The following is a 20026-nucleotide window of genomic DNA, read 5'->3' on the forward strand; positions in this document are numbered from 1 at the left end:
AGTGCTGTGGGATGCTCCTCTCTCACGCTGTCAGAACTCCTCCTCCCACTGCAACGGCAGCATGGCTGCCCACATTAGCATACTTGTCAAGGTCAATTGGCTTTCCCTGCCGGTGCATGATGGGAACATGTCGGAGGAGAGTGGAAGAGGGTTTTTCAGTGGCTGGATGGGGGGTGGGACTATGTAGACTGTAGACCTAGTGTGGTGACCAACCTGTCTGTTTATTTATTTATCTGTTATTTTACCAGGTAAGTTGACTGAGAACATGTTCTCATTTGCAGCAACAACCTGGGGAATAGTTACAGGGGAGAGGAGGAAGATGAATGAGCCAATTGTAAACTGGGAATTATTAGGTGACCGTGATGGTTTGATGGCCAGATTGGGAATTTAGCCAGGACACCGGGGTTAACACCCCTACAATAAGTGCCATGGGATCTTTAATGATTTCAGAGTCAGGACACCCGTTTAACGTCCCATCCGAAAGACGGCACCCTACACAGTGCCCAATCACTGCCCTGGGGTATTTTTTAGACAAGAGGAAAGAGTGCCCCCTACTGGCCCTCCAACACCACTTCCAGCAGCATCTGGTCTCCCATCAAGGGACTGACCAGGACCAACCTTGCTTAGCTTCAGAAGCAAGCCAGCAGTGGTATGCTGCAGGGTGGTATGTAGGGTGGTATGCTGCAGGGTGGTATGCAGGGTGGTATGCAGGGTGGTATGCTGCTGGCAGTGCTACTGTGTAGACTGTAGACCTAGTGTGGTGACCAACCTGACTGTGTAGACAGACTGTAGACCTAGTGTGGTGACCAACCTGACTGTGTAGACTGTAGACCTAGTGTGGTGACCAACCTGACTGTGTAGACTGTAGACCTAGTGTGGTGACCCACCTGACTGTGTAGACAGACTGTAGACCTAGTGTGGTGACTCACCTGACTGTGTAGACAGACTGTAGACCTAGTGTGGTGACCCACCTGACTGTGTAGACTGTAGACCTAGTGTGGTGACCAACCTGACTGTGTAGACTGTAGACCTAGTGTGGTGACCAACCTGACTGTGTAGACTGTAGACCTAGTGTGGTGACCCACCTGACTGTGTAGACTGTAGACCTAGTGTGGTGACCCACCTGACTGTGTAGACTGTAGACCTAGTGTGGTGACCCACCTGACTGTGTAGACTGTAGACCTAGTGTGGTGACCCACCTGACTGTGTAGACTGTAGACCTAGTGTGGTGACCAACCTGACTGTGTAGACTGTAGACCTAGTGTGGTGACCCACCTGACTGTGTAGACAGACTGTAGACCTAGTGTGGTGACCCACCTGACTGTGTAGACTGTAGACCTAGTGTGGTGACCAACCTGACTGTGTAGACTGTAGACCTAGTGTGGTGACCAACCTGACTGTGTAGACTGTAGACCTAGTGTGGTGACCCACCTGACTGTGTAGACTGTGGACCTAGTGTGGTGACCAACCTGACTGTGTAGACAGACTGTAGACCTAGTGTGGTGACCCATTGACTGTGTAGACTGGAGACCTAGTGTGGTGACCAACCTGACTGTGTAGACTGTAGACCTAGTGTGGTGACCCACCTGACTGTGTAGACTGTAGACCTACTGTGGTGACCAACCTGACTGTGTAGACTGTAGACCTAGTGTGGTGACCCACCTGACTGTGTAGACAGACTGTAGACCTAGTGTGGTGACCCACCTGACTGTGTAGACTGTAGACCTAGTGTGGTGACCAACCTGACTGTGTAGACTGTAGACCTAGTGTGGTGACCCACCTGACTGTGTAGACTGTAGACCTACTGTGGTGACCAACCTGACTGTGTAGACAGACTGTAGACCTAGTGTGGTGACCCATTGACTGTGTAGACTGTAGACCTAGTGTGGTGACCAACCTGACTGTGTAGACTGTAGACCTAGTGTGGTGACCCACCTGACTGTGTAGACTGTAGACCTACTGTGGTGACCAACCTGACTGTGTAGACTGTAGACCTAGTGTGGTGACCCACCTGACTGTGTAGACTGTAGACCTAGTGTGGTGACCCACCTGACTGTGTAGACAGACTGTAGACCTAGTGTGGTGACCAACCTGACTGTGTAGACTGTAGACCTACTGTGGTGACCCACTTATTATTCGACCATGCTGGTCATTTATGAACATTTGAACATATTGGCCATGTTCTGTTATAATCTCTACCCGGCACAGCCAGAAGAGGACTGGCCACCCCACATAGCCTGGTTCCTCTCTAGGATTCTTCCTAGGTTTTGGCCTTTCTAGGGAGTTTTTCCTAGCCACCGTGTTTCTACACCTGCATTGCTTGCTGTTTGGGGTTTTAGGCTGGGTTTCTGTACAGCACTTTGATATATCAGCTGATGTACGAAGGGCTATATAAATAAATTTGATTTGATTTGATTAGACATAGTGTGGTGGCCAACCTGACTGTGTAGACTGTAGACCGAGTGTGGTGAACAACCTGACTGTCTGTTTGCATGGTAGGTCTAGGTGAATGTTATAGTACACCTCGTTCAATGAAATGCTTACACCCGATATAATATTATATTGGCTAAGCAATAAACATTCATATACATGAATAGACATTACAAATATAACATTTCTGCAGGGTTTGAATGATCTATTCATTATTGGGGATGGGCTGGATCGATATTTATTTGTAGTGCCGCATTCACATCATGTGAGAGTGATCGGAAGAACGACTTGTCTACTTCGGAGGAACGACTTGGAGTATTCACGTGCTAGGAGCTCGAGAGGGAACGCAAGAACCATTCTGACCATTGACAGCCGAAATCGCGGTCATTTTCCTTGCCATTTTTCAGTGGTGCCTGATGTCAAAGTTCATCATGTGGGATAGACCGGGGTCAAGAGATCATACCCCCGTTTCCTAGTCGTAATTACGAGTTGGGGGGCGTTCATGTGTATTAGCCCCAGTAGGAAGGGCGTATTTCTGAGTTCCTGACATGACGTGAACACAGCATAAAGCTTATGCGGGTTCCCAGTTCCCAGCACCCATGGGCAGCCCTGTCATTTCATAAGGGTTCAGACTTGGATCTGTCAATCAAATTGCTAGGCTGTTCTGTCATCTTTGATTATACTGCCAATCATCATAAGAAAACAAAATGCATACATTTGCACAACATAATGTTCAGGCTTGAAATTGTTCCTCATCTCTCCTTGCTTACTTATCCAGTTCTTTACATTGAAAGCCATCCTCATTTAAATTACTAATGTTTACTTTGATGAATGACTAAAACCCATTAATTTGGATGAATGATGTAAAACACATTAATTAGGATGAATGATGTAAAACACATTAATAAGGATGAATGACTAAAACACATTAATAAGGATGAATGACTAAAACACATTAATAAGGATGAATGACTAAAACACATTAATAAGGATGAATGACTAAAACACATTAATAAGGATGAATGACTAAAACACATTAATAAGGATGAATGACTAAAACACATTAATAAGGATGAATGATGTAAAACACATTAATAAGGATGAATGATGTAAAACATATTAATAAGGATGAATGACTAAAACCCATTAATTAGGATGAATGACTAAAACACATTAATAAGGATGAATGATGTAAAACACATTAATTAGGATGAATGATCTAAAACACATTAATTAGGATGAATTACTAAAACACATTAATAAGGATGAATGACTAAAACACATTAATAAGGATGAATGACTAAAACACATTAATAAGAATGAATGACTAAAACACATTAATAAGGATGAATGATGTAAAACACATTAATTAGGATGAATGACTAAAACACATTAATTAGGATGAATGATGTAAAACACATTAATAAGGATGAATGACTAAAACACATTAATAAGGATGAATGACTAAAACACATTAATAAGGATGAATGACTAAAACACATTATTAAGGATGAATGATGTAAAACATATTAATAAGGATGAATGACTAAAACCCATTAATAAGGATGAATGATGTAAAACACATTAATAAGGATGAATGATGTAAAACACATTAATAAGGATGAATGACTAAAACACATTAATAAGGATGAATGACTAAAACACATTATAAGGATGAATGACTAAAACACATTAATTAGGATGAATGATGTAAAACACATTAATATGGATGAATGACTAAAACACATTAATAAGGATGAATGACTAAAACACATTAATAAGGATGAATGACTAAAACACATTAATAAGGATGAATGACTAAAACACATTATTAAGGATGAATGATGTAAAACATATTAATAAGGATGAATGACTAAAACCCATTAATTAGGATGAATGATGTAAAACACATTAATAAGGATGAATGACTAAAACACATTAATAAGGATGAATGGCTAAAACCCATTAATAAGGATGAATGATGTAAAACACATTAATAAGGATGAATGATGTAAAACACATTAATTAGGATGAATGACTAAAACCCATTAATTAGGATGAATGATGTAAAACACATTAATTAGGATGAATGATGTAAAACACATTAATTAGGATGAATGACTAAAACACATTAATTAGGATGAATGACTAAAACACATTAATAAGGATGAATGATGTAAAACACATTAATTGGGATAAATGATGTAAAACACATTAATAAGGATGAATGACTAAAACACATTAATTAGGATGAATGATGTAAAACACATTAATAAGGATGAATGACTAAAACACATTAATAAGGATGAATGACTAAAACACATTAATAAGGATGAATGTCTAAAACACATTAATAAGGATGAATGATGTAAAACACATTAATTAGGATGAATGATGTAAAACACATTAATAAGGATGAATGACTAAAACACATTAATTAGGATGAATGATGTAAAACACATTAATAAGGATGAATGACTAAAACACATTAATAAGGATGAATGACTAAAACACATTAATAAGGATGAATGTCTAAAACACATTAATAAGGATGAATGACTAAAACACATTAATAAGGATGAATGACTAAAACACATTAATTAGGATGAATGACTAAAACACATTAATAAGGATGAATGATGTAAAACACATTAATAAGGATGAATGATGTAAAACACATTAATAAGGATGAATGATGTAAAACCCATTAATAAGGATGAATGACGTAAAACACATTAATTAGGATGAATGATGTAAAACACGTTAATTAGGATGAATGATGTAAAACACATTAATTAGGATGAATGATGTAAAACACATGAATAAGGATGAATGACTAAAACACATTAATAAGGATGAATGACTAAAACACATTAATTAGGATGAATGATGTAAAACATATTAATTAGGATGAATGATGTAAAACACATTAATAAGGATGAATGACTAAAACACATTAATTAGGATGAATGATGTAAAACACATGAATAAGGATGAATGACTAAAACACATTAATAAGCCAATATGCCAGAGGCAGTTCACCAAACGACCCTAGTATGATCAGATTTTTGTAGACCTAGATTTTAGCTCTGAGGGCTAACACAGTCTGGAGTCGTGCTAATCTCTTCTCTCTCTCTCACCCCCCTCTCTCCCCCCAGGCCTCATCCTCCTGTTCTACTTGGTGTTCTATGCGTTCCTGGCTGGGATGTTCGTCCTCACCATTTGGGTCATGCTGCTGACGCTAGACGACTATGTGCCAAAGTACCGCGACCGGGTGCCACACCCAGGTAAGTAGCACCACAGTTTAAATGATTTATTCAATCAACCAATCAATCAATCAATCAATCAATCAACCAATACATATATAAATCAACCAACCAACCAATAAATCAACCAATCAATCAATCAATCAATCAACCAACCAATAAATCAATCAACCAATCAATCAATCAATCAATCAATCAATCAACCAACCAACCAACCAATAAATCAATCAACCAACCAATAAATCAACCAACCAATCAACCAATAAATCAATCAACCATTGATTTTTAAAGCACAGGGTCATTCTGAGGGAAAACTAATATCCAAGAAGTGGTGAATTTAGTTGATTTTGAGCCCAAATTCTGTCGGTTCGGGACAGGTAGTCTACTTTTTAAAACCTGAGAAACCTGTGGACTACTATTGGTCAATATTTCCCAGTAGGCACTATACTATACGGCTGCTGTTGAATAATGGGATTTCTGGTATGAACTGTCATGGTAATGGCCAAACTCTTTATACACTTTATTTAAAGGCTACCTATGAATATGTTATGAACGGGTTATGTATGGGTTATGAATGTGGTATGTATGGGTTATGAATGTGTTATGTATGGTTATGAATGTGTTTGTATGGGTAATGAATGTGGTATGTATGGGTTATGAATGTGTTATGTATGTTATGAATGTGTTTGTATGGGTAATGAATGTGTTTGTATGGGTAATGAAAGTGTTATGTACAGGTTATGAATGTGGTATGTATGGATTATGAATGTGTTATGAATGTGGTATGTATGGGTTATGATTGTGGTATGTATGGTTATGAATGTGTTATGTATGGGTAATGAAAGTGTTATGTATGGTTATGAATGTGGTATGTATGGGTTATGAATGTGTTATGATTGTGGTATGTATGGTTATGAATGTGTTATGAATGTGTTATGTATGGTTATGAATGTGTTATGTATGGGTTATGAATGTGTTATGTACAGGTTATGAATGTGGTATGTATGGATTATGAATGTTTTATGAATGTGGTATGTATGGGTTATGATTGTGGTATGTATGGTTATGAATGTGTTATGTATGGGTAATGAAAGTGTTATGTATGGTTATGAATGTGTTATGTATGTTATGAATGTGGTATGTATGGGTTATGAATGTGTTATGTATGGGTTATGAATGTGGTATGTATGGGTTATGAATGTGTTATGTATGGGTTATGAATGTGTTTGTATGGGTAATGAATGTGGTATGTATGGGTAATGAATGTGGTATGTATGGGTTATGAATGTGTTATGTATGGGTTATGAATGTGTTATGTATGAGTTATGAATGTGGTATGTATGGGTTATGAATGTGTTATGTATGGGTTATGAATGTGTTATGTATGGGTTATAAATGTGTTATGTATGGGTTATGAATGTGTTTGTATGGGTTATGAATGTGTTATGTATGGTTATGAATGTGTTATGTATGGGTTATGAATGTGTTTGTATGGGTTATGAATGTGTTATGTATGGTTATGAATGTGTTATGTATGGTTATGAATGTGTTATGTATGGGTTATGAATGTGTTTGTATGGGTTATGAATGTGTTATGTATGGGTAATGAATGTGTTATGAATGTGTTATGTATGGGTTATGAATGTGTTTGTATGGGTAATGAATGTGGTATGTATGGGTTATGAATGTGTTTGTATGGGTTATGAATGTGGTATGTATGGGTTATGAATGTTTTATGTAAATCAAATCAAATCAAATCCAATTTTATTTGTCACATACACATGGTTAGCAGATGTTAATGCGAGTGTAGCGAAATGCTTGTGCTTCTAGTTCCGACAATGCAGTATTAACCAACAAGTAATCTAACTAACAATTCCTAAACTACTGTCTTATACACAGTGTAAGGGGATAAAGAATATGTACATAAGGATATATGAATGAGTGATGGTACAGAGCAGCATAGGCAAGATACAGTAGATGGTATCGAGTACAGTATATACATATGAGATGGGTATGTAAACAAAGTGGCATAGTTAAAGTGGCTAGTGATACATGTATTACATAAGGATGCAGTCGATGATATAGAGTACAGTATATACGTATGCATATGAGATGAATAATGTAGGGTAAGTAACATTATATAAGGTAGCATTGTTTAAAGTGGCTAGTGATATATTTACATCATTCCCATCAATTCCCATTATTAAAGTGGCTGGAGTTGAGTCAGTGTCAGTGTGTTGGCAGCGGCCACTCAATGTTAGTGGTGGCTGTTTAACAGTCTGATGGCCTTGAGATAGAAGCTGTTTTTCAGTCTCTCGGTCCCAGCTTTGATGCACCTGTACTGACCTCGCCTTCTGGATGATAGCGGGGTGAACAGGCAGTGGCTCGGGTGGTTGGTGTCCTTGATGATCTTTATGGGCTTCCTGTAACATCGGGTGGTGTAGGTGTCCTGGAGGGCAGGTAGTTTGCCCCCGGTGATGCATTGTGCCCGCCAGCCCGCCAGGATGCTCTCGATTGTGCATCTGTAGAAGTTTGTGAGTGCTTTTGGTGACAAGCCAAATTTCTTCAGCCTCCTGAGGTTGAAGAGGCGCTGCTGCGCCTTCTTCACGATGCTGTCTGTGTGAGTGGACCAATTCAGTTTGTCTGTGATGTGTATGCCGAGGAACTTAAAACTTGCTACCCTCTCCACTACTGTTCCATCGATGTGGATAGGGGGGTGTTCCCTCTGCTGTTTCCTGAAGTCCACAATAATCTCCTTAGTTTTGTTGACGTTGAGTGTGAGGTTATTTTCCTGACACCACACTCCGAGGGCCCTCACCTCCTCATTTACATTTACATTTAAGTCATTTAGCAGACGCTCTTATCCAGAGCGACTTACAAATTGGTGCATTCACCTTATGACATCCAGTGGAACAGCCACTTTACAATAGTGCATCTAAATCTTTTAAGGGGGTGAGAAGGATTGCTTTATCCTACCCTAGGTATTCCTTAAAGAGGTGGGGTTTCAGGTGTCTCCGGAAGGTGGTGATTGACTCCGCTGTCCTGGCGTCGTAAGGGAGTGTGTTCCACCATTGGGGAGCCAGAGCAGCGAACAGTTTTGACTGGGCTGAGCGGGAACTGTACTTCCTCAGTGGTAGGGAGGCGAGCAGGCCAGAGGTGGATGAACGCAGTGCCCTTGTTTGGGTGTAGGGCCTGATCAGAGCCTGGAGGTACTGAGGTGCCGTTCCCCTCACAGCTTCGTAGGCAAGCACCATGGTCTTGTAGCGGATGCGAGCTTCAACTGGAAGCCAGTGGAGAGAGCGGAGGAGCGGGGTGACGTGAGAGAACTTGGGAAGGTTGAACACCAGACGGGCTGCGGCGTTCTGGATGAGTTGTAGGGGTTTAATGGCACAGGCAGGGAGCCCAGCCAACAGCGAGTTGCAGTAATCCAGACGGGAGATGACAAGTGCCTGGATTAGGACCTGCGCCGCTTCCTGTGTGAGGCAGGGTCGTACTCTGCGGATGTTGTAGAGCATGAACCTACAGGAACGGGCCACCGCCTTGATGTTAGTTGAGAACGACAGGGTGTTGTCCAGGATCACGCCAAGGTTCTTAGCGCTCTGGGAGGAGGACACAATGGAGTTGTCAACCGTGATGGCGAGATCATGGAACGGGCAGTCCTTCCCCGGGAGGAAGAGCAGCTCCGTCTTGCCGAGGTTCAGCTTGAGGTGGTGATCCGTCATCCACACTGATATGTCTGCCAGACATGCAGAGATGCGATTCGCCACCTGGTCATCAGAAGGGGAAAGGAGAAGATTAATTGTGTGTCGTCTGCATAGCAATGATAGGAGAGACCATGTGAGGTTATGACAGAGCCAAGTGACTTGGTGTATAGCGAGAATAGGAGAGGGCCTAGAACAGAGCCCTGGGGGACACCAGTGGTGAGAGCGCGTGGTGAGGAGACAGATTCTCGCCACGCCACCTGGTAGGAGCGACCTGTCAGGTAGGACGCAATCCAAGCATGGGCCGCGCCGGAGATGCCCAACTCGGAGAGGGTGGAGAGGAGGATCTGATGGTTCACAGTATCGAAGGCAGCCGATAGGTCTAGAAGGATGAGAGCAGAGGAGAGAGAGTTAGCTTTAGCAGTGCGGAGCGCCTCCGTGATACAGAGAAGAGCAGTCTCAGTTGAATGACTAGTCTTGAAACCTGACTGATTTGGATCAAGAAGGTCATTCTGAGAGAGATAGCGGGAGAGCTGGCCAAGGACGGCACGTTCAAGAGTTTTGGAGAGAAAAGAAAGAAGGGATACTGGTCTGTAGTTGTTGACATCAGAGGGATCGAGTGTAGGTTTTTTCAGAAGGGGTGCAACTCTCGCTCTCTTGAAGACGGAAGGGACGTAGCCAGCGGTCAGGGATGAGTTGATGAGCGAGGTGAGGTAAGGGAGAAGGTCTCCGGAAATGGTCTGGAGAAGAGAGGAGGGGATAGGGTCGAGCGGGCAGGTTGTTGGGCGGCCGGCCGTCACAAGACGCGAGATTTCATCTGGAGAAAGAGGGGAGAGAGAGGGGAGCCTCCTCCCTGTAGAGCCTCCTCCCTGTAGGCCGTCTCGTCGTTGTTGGTAATCAAGCCTACCACTGTTGTGGCGTCCGCAAACTTGATGATTGAGTTGGAGGCGTGCGTGGCCACGCAGTCGTGGGTGAACAGGGAGTACAGGAGAGGGCTCAGAACGCACCCTTGTGGGGCCCCAGTGTTGAGGATCAGAGGGGAGGAGATGTTGTTACCTACCCTCACTACCTGGGGGCGGCCCGTCAGGAAGTCCAGTACCCAGTTGCACAGGGCGGGGTCGAGACCCAGGGTCTCGAGCTTGATGACGAGCTTGGAGGGTACTATGGTGTTGAATGCCGAGCTGTAGTCGATGAACAGCATTCTCACATAGGTATTCCTCTTGTCCAGATGGGTTAGGGCAGTGTGCAGTGTGGTTGAGATTGCATCATCTGTGGACCTATTTGGGCGGTAAGCAAATTGGAGTGGGTCTAGGGTGTCAGGTAGGGTGGAGGTGATATGGTCCTTGACTAGTCTCTCAAAGCACTTCATGATGACAGAAGTGAGTGCTACGGGGCGGTAGTCGTTTAGCTCAGTTACCTTAGCTTTCTTGGGAACAGGAACAATGGTGGCCCTCTTGAAGCATGTGGGAACAGCAGACTGGTATAGGAATTGATTGAATATGAGGGCGCGGCTGGGGATGCCGTCTGGGCCTGTAGCCTTGCGAGGGTTAACACGTTTAAATGTCTTACTCACCTCGGCTGCAGTGAAGGAGAGACCGCATGTTTTCATTGCAGGCCGTGTCAGTGGCACTGTATTGTCTTCAAAGCGGGCAAAAAAGTTATTTAGTCTGCCTGGGAGCAAGACATCCTGGTCCGTGACTGGGCTGGATTTCTTCCTGTAGTCCGTGATTGACTGTAGACCCTGCCACATGCCTCTTGTGTCTGAGCCGTTGAATTGAGATTCTACTTTGTCTCTGTACTGACACTTAGCTTGTTTGATAGCCTTGCGGAGGGAATAGCTGCACTGTTTGTATTCGGTCATGTTACCAGACACCTTGCCCTGATTAAAAGCAGTGGTTCGCGCTTTCAGTTTCACGCAAATGCTGCCATCAATCCACGGTTTCTGGTTAGGGAATGTTTTAATCGTTGCTATGGGAACGACATCTTCAACGCACGTTCTAATGAACTCGCACACCGAATCAGCGTATTCGTCAATGTTGTTATCTGACGCAATACGAAACATATCCCAGTCCACGTGATGGAAGCAGTCTTGGAGTGTGGAGTCAGCTTGGTCGGACCAGCGTTGGACAGACCTCAGCGTGGGAGCCTCTAGTTTTAATTTCTGTCTGTAGGCAGGGATCAGCAAAATGGAGTTGTGGTCAGCTTTTCCGAAAGGGGGGCGGGGCAGGGCCTTATATGCGTCGCGGAAGTTAGAGTAACAATGATCCAAGGTTTTTCCACCCCTGGTTGCGCAATCGATATGCTGATAAAATTTAGGGAGTCTTGTTTTCAGATTAGCCTTGTTAAAATCCCCAGCTACAATGAATGCAGCCTCCGGATAAATTGTTTCCAGTTTGCAAATAGTTAAATAAAGTTCGTTCAGAGCCATCGATGTGTCTGCTTGGGGGGGGATATATACGGCTGTGATTATAATCGAAGATAATTCTCTTGGTAGATAATGCGGTCTACATTTGATTGTGAGGAATTCTAAATCAGGTGAACAGAAGGATTTGAGTTCCTGTACGTTTCTTTCATCACACCATGTCTCGTTAGCCATAAGGCATACGCCCCCGCCCCTCTTCTTACCAGAAAGGTGTTTGTTTCTGTCGGCGTGATGCGTGGAGAAACCCGTTGGCTGCACCGCTTCGGATAGCGTCTCTCCAGTGAGACATGTTTCCGTGAAGCACAGAACGTTACAGTCTCTGATGTCCCTCTGGAATGCTACCCTTGCTCGGATTTCATCAACCTTGTTGTCTAGAGACTGGACATTGGCAAGAAGAATGCTAGGGAGTGGTTCACGGTGTGCCCGTCTCCGGAGTCTGACCAGAAGACCACCGGCGTTTCCCTCTTTTTCTGAGTCGTTTTTTTGGGTCGCTGCATGCGATCCATTCCGTTGTCCTGTTTGTAAGGCAGAACACAGGATCCGCGTTGCGGAAAACATATTCTTGGTCGTACTGATGGTGAGTTGACGCTGATCTTATATTCAGTAGTTCTTCTCGACTGTATGTAATGAAACCTAAGATGACCTGGGGTACTAATGTAAGAAATAACACGTAAAAAAACAAAAAACTGCATAGTTTCCTAGGAACGCGAAGCGAGGCGGCCATCTCTGTCGGCGCCGGAAGTATTGGGTTATGAATGTGTTATGTATGGTTATGAATGTAGTATGTATGGGATGTGAATGTGTTATGAAGGCCTTATGTAGGTATATTTCAAAGGAAGTGTTAATGGGTTTACCACACAACATTGGTGACCCTGATTTCTGTGTTAGTGGATTTAACTATGTTTCACCATGTAGTTTTGATGACCCTGAAGGAAGTTGTGATCTCACACTGTACCCTCTGTCCCTTAGGGTTGGTCATCCGGCCAAAACAATTGGACATGCTGTTTAACAGATCACAACCTCTCCAGTTCAGCACGTATGTCCAGACCTTAGAGTCTTACCTGCAACGTGAGTTTTAGTCTTTTATCTTGTCTCCTTGCGAAATCTGTGCCCCTTCTCTCTCTCTCTCTCTCGCTCTAACTCACCTTCATTCTCTCTCTCTCTCTCTCTCTCTCTCTCTCTCTCTCTCTCTCTCTCTCTCTCTCTCTCTCTCTCTCACTTTTGTCGCTCTCTCGCTCTCTCACACTCTCTCTAACTCGCCTTCATTCTCTCTCTCTCTCTCTCTCTCTCTCTCTCTCTCTCTCTCTCTCTCTCTCTCTGCTTCTCTCTTTCTCTCTCTCTCTCTCTATTTCTCTATCTCTCTCTCTCTCTTTCTCTCTTTCGCTTTCTCTCTCTCTCTCTTTCTCTCTTTCTCTCTCTCTCTTTCTCTCTCTCTGTCTATCTCTGTCTCAATTGTAAATGTTCTTTTGAATAAGAGATACAGAGAAACAATGTCTCAAAGCATAGGAGGATGGTTAAAACTAGCATGAAATTATACGTTAACAATTACACGTACAAAATATCATCCTGGGGTGAGTTTCTCTTGTAGCCAATGTCTTATTCATCTCAACAACCTAGCTGCAGTCGAGGAACAAACATCAACATGTTTGACTGTCAATCATCTGTGCATGAACGAACAAAATGTGTCAAATGAAGCACTCTGCTGTCTGGGTTGTCGACAGAAATTAAAAGAAATCTGTCGTTAATTGTCTTTTCTCAGAGTACAATGACACGGAGCAGGAGAGGAATGAGGCGTGCACGGCGGGGGGCTACTTTGAGCAAGAGGGAGAGGTGGGCGAGCAGAGGAAGGCCTGTCAGTTCAAGAGGAGCTCTCTGAGCCTCTGCTCCGGCCTGTCCGACTCTACCTTCGGTTACGCTGAGGGGAGACCATGTGTCCTCCTCAAAATGAATAGGGTACCTCCTCCTTTTCCCTCTTGTCTATAAATACATGGTTGTGACCCTAAAATATCTTGCCATTCCAAAGTGTGTACTTACCCACTGCCGTGGATTAAAGCATTGGATTGGTGTAAGTATTGGCTGGATGGAGTTTCTACCATTGTTCAATCCATGATGGGGAGTGTGCAAGTGCACATTTTGGGAAAATGGTAGAGAATTGGGACGAAGCCAAGACTCTTTCCTTGGATGCATGTAATTGAAGTCAATACAGTTGGGTCCTAATGAGGTGCACATTGGATAAGTGCAGAACACAGGTTGGTGGCACCTTAACTGGGGAGGACGGGCTTGTGGTAATGGCTGGAGTGGAATCAGTGGAATGGTACCAAATACATCAAACACATGGTTTCCATGGGTTTGATGCCATTCCATTCATTCTGTTCCGGGCCATTATTATGGGCTGTCCTCCCCTCAGCAGTCTCCTCTGGTGCCGACCCAATTAACGGTTCTAACTTAGAATATGTGGACAACTACAAATACCTAGGCGTCTGGCTAGACTGTAAAGTCTCCTTCCAGACTCATATTAAACATCTCCAATCCAAAATTAAATCTAGAATTGGCTTCCAATTTCGCAACAAAGCCTCCTTCACTCACGCCGCCAAACATACCCTCGTAAAACTGACTATCCTACCGATCCTCGACTTCAGTGATGTCAAAATAGCCTCCAACACTCTACTCAGCAAACTGGTGCAGTCTATCACAGTGCCATCCATTTTGTTACCAAAGCCCCTTATACCACCCACCACTGCGACCTGTATGCTCTAGTCGGCTGGCCCTCGCTACATATTCATCGCCAGATCCACTGGCTCCAGGTCATCTGTAAATCGATGCTCGATTAAACTCCACCTTATCTCAGCTCACTGGTCACGATAACAACACCCACCCGTAGAACGCGCTCCAGCAGGTATCTCTCACTGGTCATCCCCAAAGCCAACACCTCCTTTGGCCGCCTAAGCTGGAGACTTATATTTCCCTCACCTCATGCCATTTGCACACACTGTATATAGACTTTCTTTTTTGTGTTATTGATTGTACGCTTCTTTATTCCATGTGCAACTCTGTGTTGTTTGTGTCGCACTGCTTTGCTTTATCTTGGCCAGGTCGCAGTTGTAAATGAGAACTTGATCTCAACTAGCCTACCTGGTTAAATAAAGGGAACTTGTTCTCAACTAGCCTACCTGGTTAAATAAAGGGAACTTGTTCTCAACTAGTCTACCTGGTTAAATAAAGGGAACTTGTTCTCAACTAGTCTACCTGGTTAAATAAAGGGAACTTGTTCTCAACTAGCCTACCTGGTTAAATAAAGGGAACTTGTTCTCAACTAGCCTACCTGGTTAAATAAAGGGAACTCGTTCTCAACTAGCCTACCTGGTTAAATAAAGGGAACTCGTTCTCAACTAGCCTACCTGGTTAAATAAAGGGAACTCGTTCTCAACTAGCCTACCTGGTTAAATAAAGGGAACTTGTTCTCAACTAGCCTACCTGGTTAAATAAAGGGAACTTGTTCTCAACTAGCCTACCTGGTTAAATAAAGGGAACTTGTTCTCAACTAGTCTACCTGGTTAAATAAAGGGAACTTGTTCTCAACTAGCCTACCTGGTTAAATAAAGGGAACTTGTTCTCAACTAGCCTACCTGGTTAAATAAAGGGAACTTGTTCTCAACTAGCCTACCTGGTTAAATAAAGGGAACTTGTTCTCAACTAGCCTACCTGGTTAAATAAAGGGAACTTGTTCTCAACTAGCCTACCTGGTTAAATAAAGGGAACTTGTTCTCAACTAGCCTACCTGGTTAAATAAAGGGAACTTGTTCTCAACTAGCCTACCTGGTTAAATAAAGGGAACTTGTTCTCAACTAGCCTACCTGGTTAAATAAAGGGAACTTGTTCTCAACTAGTCTACCTGGTTAAATAAAGGGAACTCGTTCTCAACTAGCCTACCTGGTTAAATAAAGGGAACTTGTTCTCAACTAGCCTACCTGGTTAAATAAAGGGAACTCGTTCTCAACTAGCCTACCTGGTTAAATAAAGGGAACTCGTTCTCAACTAGCCTACCTGGTTAAATAAAGGGAACTTGTTCTCAACTAGCCTACCTGGTTAAATAAAGGGAACTTGTTCTCAACTAGCCTACCTGGTTAAATAAAGGGAACTTGTTCTCAACTAGCCTACCTGGTTAAATAAAGGGAACTCGTTCTCAACTAGCCTACCTGGTTAAATTTACATTTACATTACATTTAAGTCATTTAGCAGACGCTCTTATCCAGAGCGACTTACAAATTGGTGCATACACCTTATGACAACCAGTGGAACAGCCACTTGCATCTAAATCTTGTTGGGGGGGAGAAGGATTACCTACCCTTACTTACCCTATCCTAGGTATTCCTTGAAGAGGTGGGGTTTCAGGTGTCTCCGGAAGGTGGTGATTGACTCCGCTGTCCTGGCGTCGTGAGGAGTTTGTTCCACCATTGGGGGCCAGAGCAGCGAACAGTTTTGACTGGGCTGAGCGGGAACTGTACTTCCTCAGTGGTAGGGAGGCGAGCAGGCCAGAGGTGGATGAACGCAGTGCCCTTGTTTGGGTGTAGGGCCTGATCAGAGCCTGGAGGTACTGAGGTGCCGTTCCCCTCACAGCTCCGTGGCGAGCACCATGGTCTTGTAGCGGATGCGAGCTTCAACTGGAAGCCAGTGGAGAGAGCGGAGGAGCGGGGTGACGTGAGAGAACTTGGGAAGGTTGAACACCAGACGGGCTGCGGCGTTCTGGATGAGTTGTAGGGGTTTAATGGCACAGGCAGGGAGCCCAGCCAACAGCGAGTTGCAGTAATCAAGACGGGAGATGACAAGTGCCTGGATTAGGACCTGCGCCGCTTCCTGTGTGAGGCAGGGTCGTACTCTGCGGATGTTGTAGAGCATGAACCTACAGGAACGGGACACCGCCTTGATGTTAGTTGAGAACGTCAGGGTGTTGTCCAGGATCACGCCAAGGTTCTTAGCGCTCTGGGAGGAGGACACAATGGAGTTGTCAACCGTGATGGCGAGATCATGGAACGGGCAGTCCTTCCCGGGAGGAAGAGGAGCTCCGTCTTGCTGAGGTTCAGCTTGAGGTGGTGATCCGTCATCCACACTGATATGTCTGCCAGACATGCAGAGATGCGATTCGCCACCTGGTCATCAGAAGGGGGAAAGGAGAAGATTAATTGTGTGTCGTCTGCATAGCAATGATAGGAGAGACCATGTGAGGTTATGACAGAGCCAAGTGACTTGGTGTATAGCGAGAATAAGAGAGGGCCTAGAACAGAGCCCTGGGGGACACCAGTGGTGAGAGCGCGTGGTGAGGAGACAGATTCTCGCCACGCCACCTGGTAGGAGCGACCTGTCAGGTAGGACGCAATCCAAGCGTGGGCCGCGCCGGAGATGCCCAACTCGGAGAGGGTGGAGAGGAGGATCTGATGGTTCACAGTATCGAAGGCAGCCGATAGGTCTAGAAGGATGAGAGCAGAGGAGAGAGAGTTAGCTTTAGCAGTGCGGAGCGCCTCCGTGATACAGAGAAGAGCAGTCTCAGTTGAATGACTAGTCTTGAAACCTGACTGGTTTGGATCAAGAAGGTCATTCTGAGAGAGATAGCGGTAGAGCTGGCCAAGGACGGCACGCTCAAGAGTTTTGGAGAGAAAAGAGAGAAGGGATACTGGTCTGTAGTTGTTGACATCGGAGGGATCGAGTGTAGGTTTTTTCAGAAGGGGTGCAACTCTCGCTCTCTTGAAGACGGGAGGGACGTAGCCAGCGGTCAGGGATGAGTTGATGAGCGAGGTGAGGTAAGGGAGAAGGTCTCCGGAAATGGTCTGGAGAAGAGAGGAGGGGATAGGGTCAAGCGGGCAGGTTGTTGGGCGGCCGGCCGTCACAAGACGCGAGATTTCATCTGGAGAGAGAGGGGAGAAAGAGGTCAGAGCATAGGGTAGGGCAGTGTGAGCAGAACCAGCGGTGTCGTTTGACTTAGCAAACGAGGATCGGATGTCATCGACCTTCTTTTCAAAATGGTTGACGAAGTCATCTGCAGAGAGGGGAGGAGGGAGGGGGGAGGATTCAGGAGGGAGGAGAAGGTGGCAAAGAGCTTCCTAGGGTTAGAGGCAGATGCTTGGAACTTAGAATGGTAGAAAGTGGCTTTAGCAGCAGAGACAGAGGAGGAAAATGTAGAGAGGAGGGAGTGAAAGGATGCCAGGTCCGCAGGGAGGCGAGTTTTCCTCCATTTCCGCTCGGCTGCCCGGAGCCCTGTTCTGTGAGCTCGCAATGAGTCGTCGAGCCACGGAGCGGGAGGGGAGGACCGAGCCGGCCTGGAGGATAGGGGACATAGGGAGTCAAAGGATGCAGTAAGGGAGGAGAGGAGGGTTGAGGAGGCAGAATCAGGAGATAGGTTGGAGAAAGTTTGAGCAGAGGGAAGAGAAGATAGGATGGAAGAGGAGAGAGTAGCGGGGAGAGAGAGCGAAGGTTGGGACGGCGCGATACCATCCGAGTAGGGGCAGTGTGGGAAGTGTTGGATGAGAGCGAGAGGGAAAAGGATACAAGGTAGTGGTCGGAGACTTGGAGGGGAGTTGCAATGAGGTTAGTGGAAGAACAGCATCTAGTAAAGATGAGGTCAAGCGTATTGCCTGCCTTGTGAGTAGGGGGAAGGTGAGAGGGTGAGGTCAAAAGAGGAGAGGAGTGGAAAGAAGGAGGCAGAGAGGAATGAGTCAAAGGTAGACGTGGGGAGGTTAAAGTCGCCCAGAACTGTGAGAGGTGAGCCGTCCTCAGGAAAGGAGCTTATCAAGGCATCAAGCTCATTGATGAACTCTCCAAGGGAACCTGGAGGGCGATAAATGATAAGGATGTTAAGCTTGAAAGGGCTGGTAACTGTGACAGCATGGAATTCAAAGGAGGCAATAGACAGATGGGTAAGGGGAGAAAGAGAGAAAGACCACTTGGGAGAGATGAGGATCCCGGTGCCACCACCCCGCTGACCAGAAGCTCTCGGGGTGTGCGAGAACACGTGGGCGGACGAGGAGAGAGCAGTAGGAGTAGCAGTGTTATCTGTGGTGATCCATGTTTCCGTCAGTGCCAAGAAGTCAAGGGACTGGAGGGAGGCATAGGCTGAGATGAACTCTGCCTTGTTGGCCGCAGATTGGCAGTTCCAGAGGCTACCGGAGACCTGGAACTCCACGTGGGTCGAACGCGCTGGGACCACCAGGTTAGGGTGGTCGCGGCCACGCGGTGTGGAGCGTTTGTATGGTCTGTGCAGAGAGGAGAGAACAGGGATAGACAGACACATAGTTGACAGGCTACAGAAAAGGCTACACTAATGCAAGGAAATTGGAATGACAAGCGGACTACACGTCTCGAATGTTCAGAAAGTTAGGCTTACGTAGCAAGAATCTTATTGACTAAAATGATTAAAATGATACAGTACTGCTAAAGTAGGCTAGCTGGCAGTAGCTGCGTTGTTGACACTACACTAATCAAGTCGTTCCGTTGAGTGTAATAATTTCTACAGTGTTGCTATTCGGGGCTAGCTGGCTAGCTAGCAGTGTTGTTTACGTTACGTTGAGTTAAAAGAACGACAATAGCTGGCTAGCGAACCTCAGTGAATTAAGATAATCACTCCAAGGCTACACACACTAAACTACACAATTATCTTGGAAACAAAGACAGCTATGTAGCTAGCTAACACTGAACTAATCAAGTCGTACAGTTGAGTGAATAGCACTACAGTGATGCTAATCTGTGTGCGTTAGCTAGCGTTGCTAGCTCCTGGGCGAATAGCAGTGAAGGCTACGTTAGGGCGACGAAATACGAAATACGATAATTATGCAATTATCTCTGATACAAGGACGGCTATGTAGCTAGCTAAGAAGAATGGCTAAGATTATGTAGCTAGCTAACAGTAAACTAATCAAGTCGTACAGTTGAGTGAATAGCACTACAGTGATGCTAATCTGTGTGCGTTAGCTAGCGTTAGCTAGCTCCTGGGCGAATAGCAGTGAAGGCTACGTTAGGGCGACGAAATACGATAATTATGCAATTATCTCTGATACAAGGACGGCTATGTAGCTAGCTAAGAAGAATTGCTAAGATTAGGCAAATCAACCGTTGTACTATAATGAAATGTAATGAAAAAGTTATACAACCTGCAGAGCGAAGTGCGAATGCGACCGCTCGCTCCAACCGGAACCGGAAACATAAATAAATAAAGGGAA

The 20026-nt window shown here is 44.7% G+C and overlaps 1 protein-coding gene across 1 annotated transcript in view; it reads left to right on the forward strand.

The window, feature by feature from the left end:
- The window catches only part of LOC118377406 (sodium/potassium-transporting ATPase subunit beta-3-like), a 29363-nt gene that overhangs the window by 1474 nt on the left and 7863 nt on the right, over window positions 1-20026 (forward strand). Inside the window, exons 2-4 of the mRNA XM_052463354.1 lie at window positions 5589-5717; window positions 12789-12887; window positions 13579-13772. Of these exons, the coding sequence (XP_052319314.1) occupies window positions 5589-5717; window positions 12789-12887; window positions 13579-13772 (422 nt within the window). The remainder of the gene's footprint in view (window positions 1-5588; window positions 5718-12788; window positions 12888-13578; window positions 13773-20026) is intronic.

This window comes from Oncorhynchus keta, chromosome 15 (genome assembly GCF_023373465.1).
Source record: "Oncorhynchus keta strain PuntledgeMale-10-30-2019 chromosome 15, Oket_V2, whole genome shotgun sequence".
Taxonomy (NCBI): domain Eukaryota; kingdom Metazoa; phylum Chordata; class Actinopteri; order Salmoniformes; family Salmonidae; genus Oncorhynchus; species Oncorhynchus keta.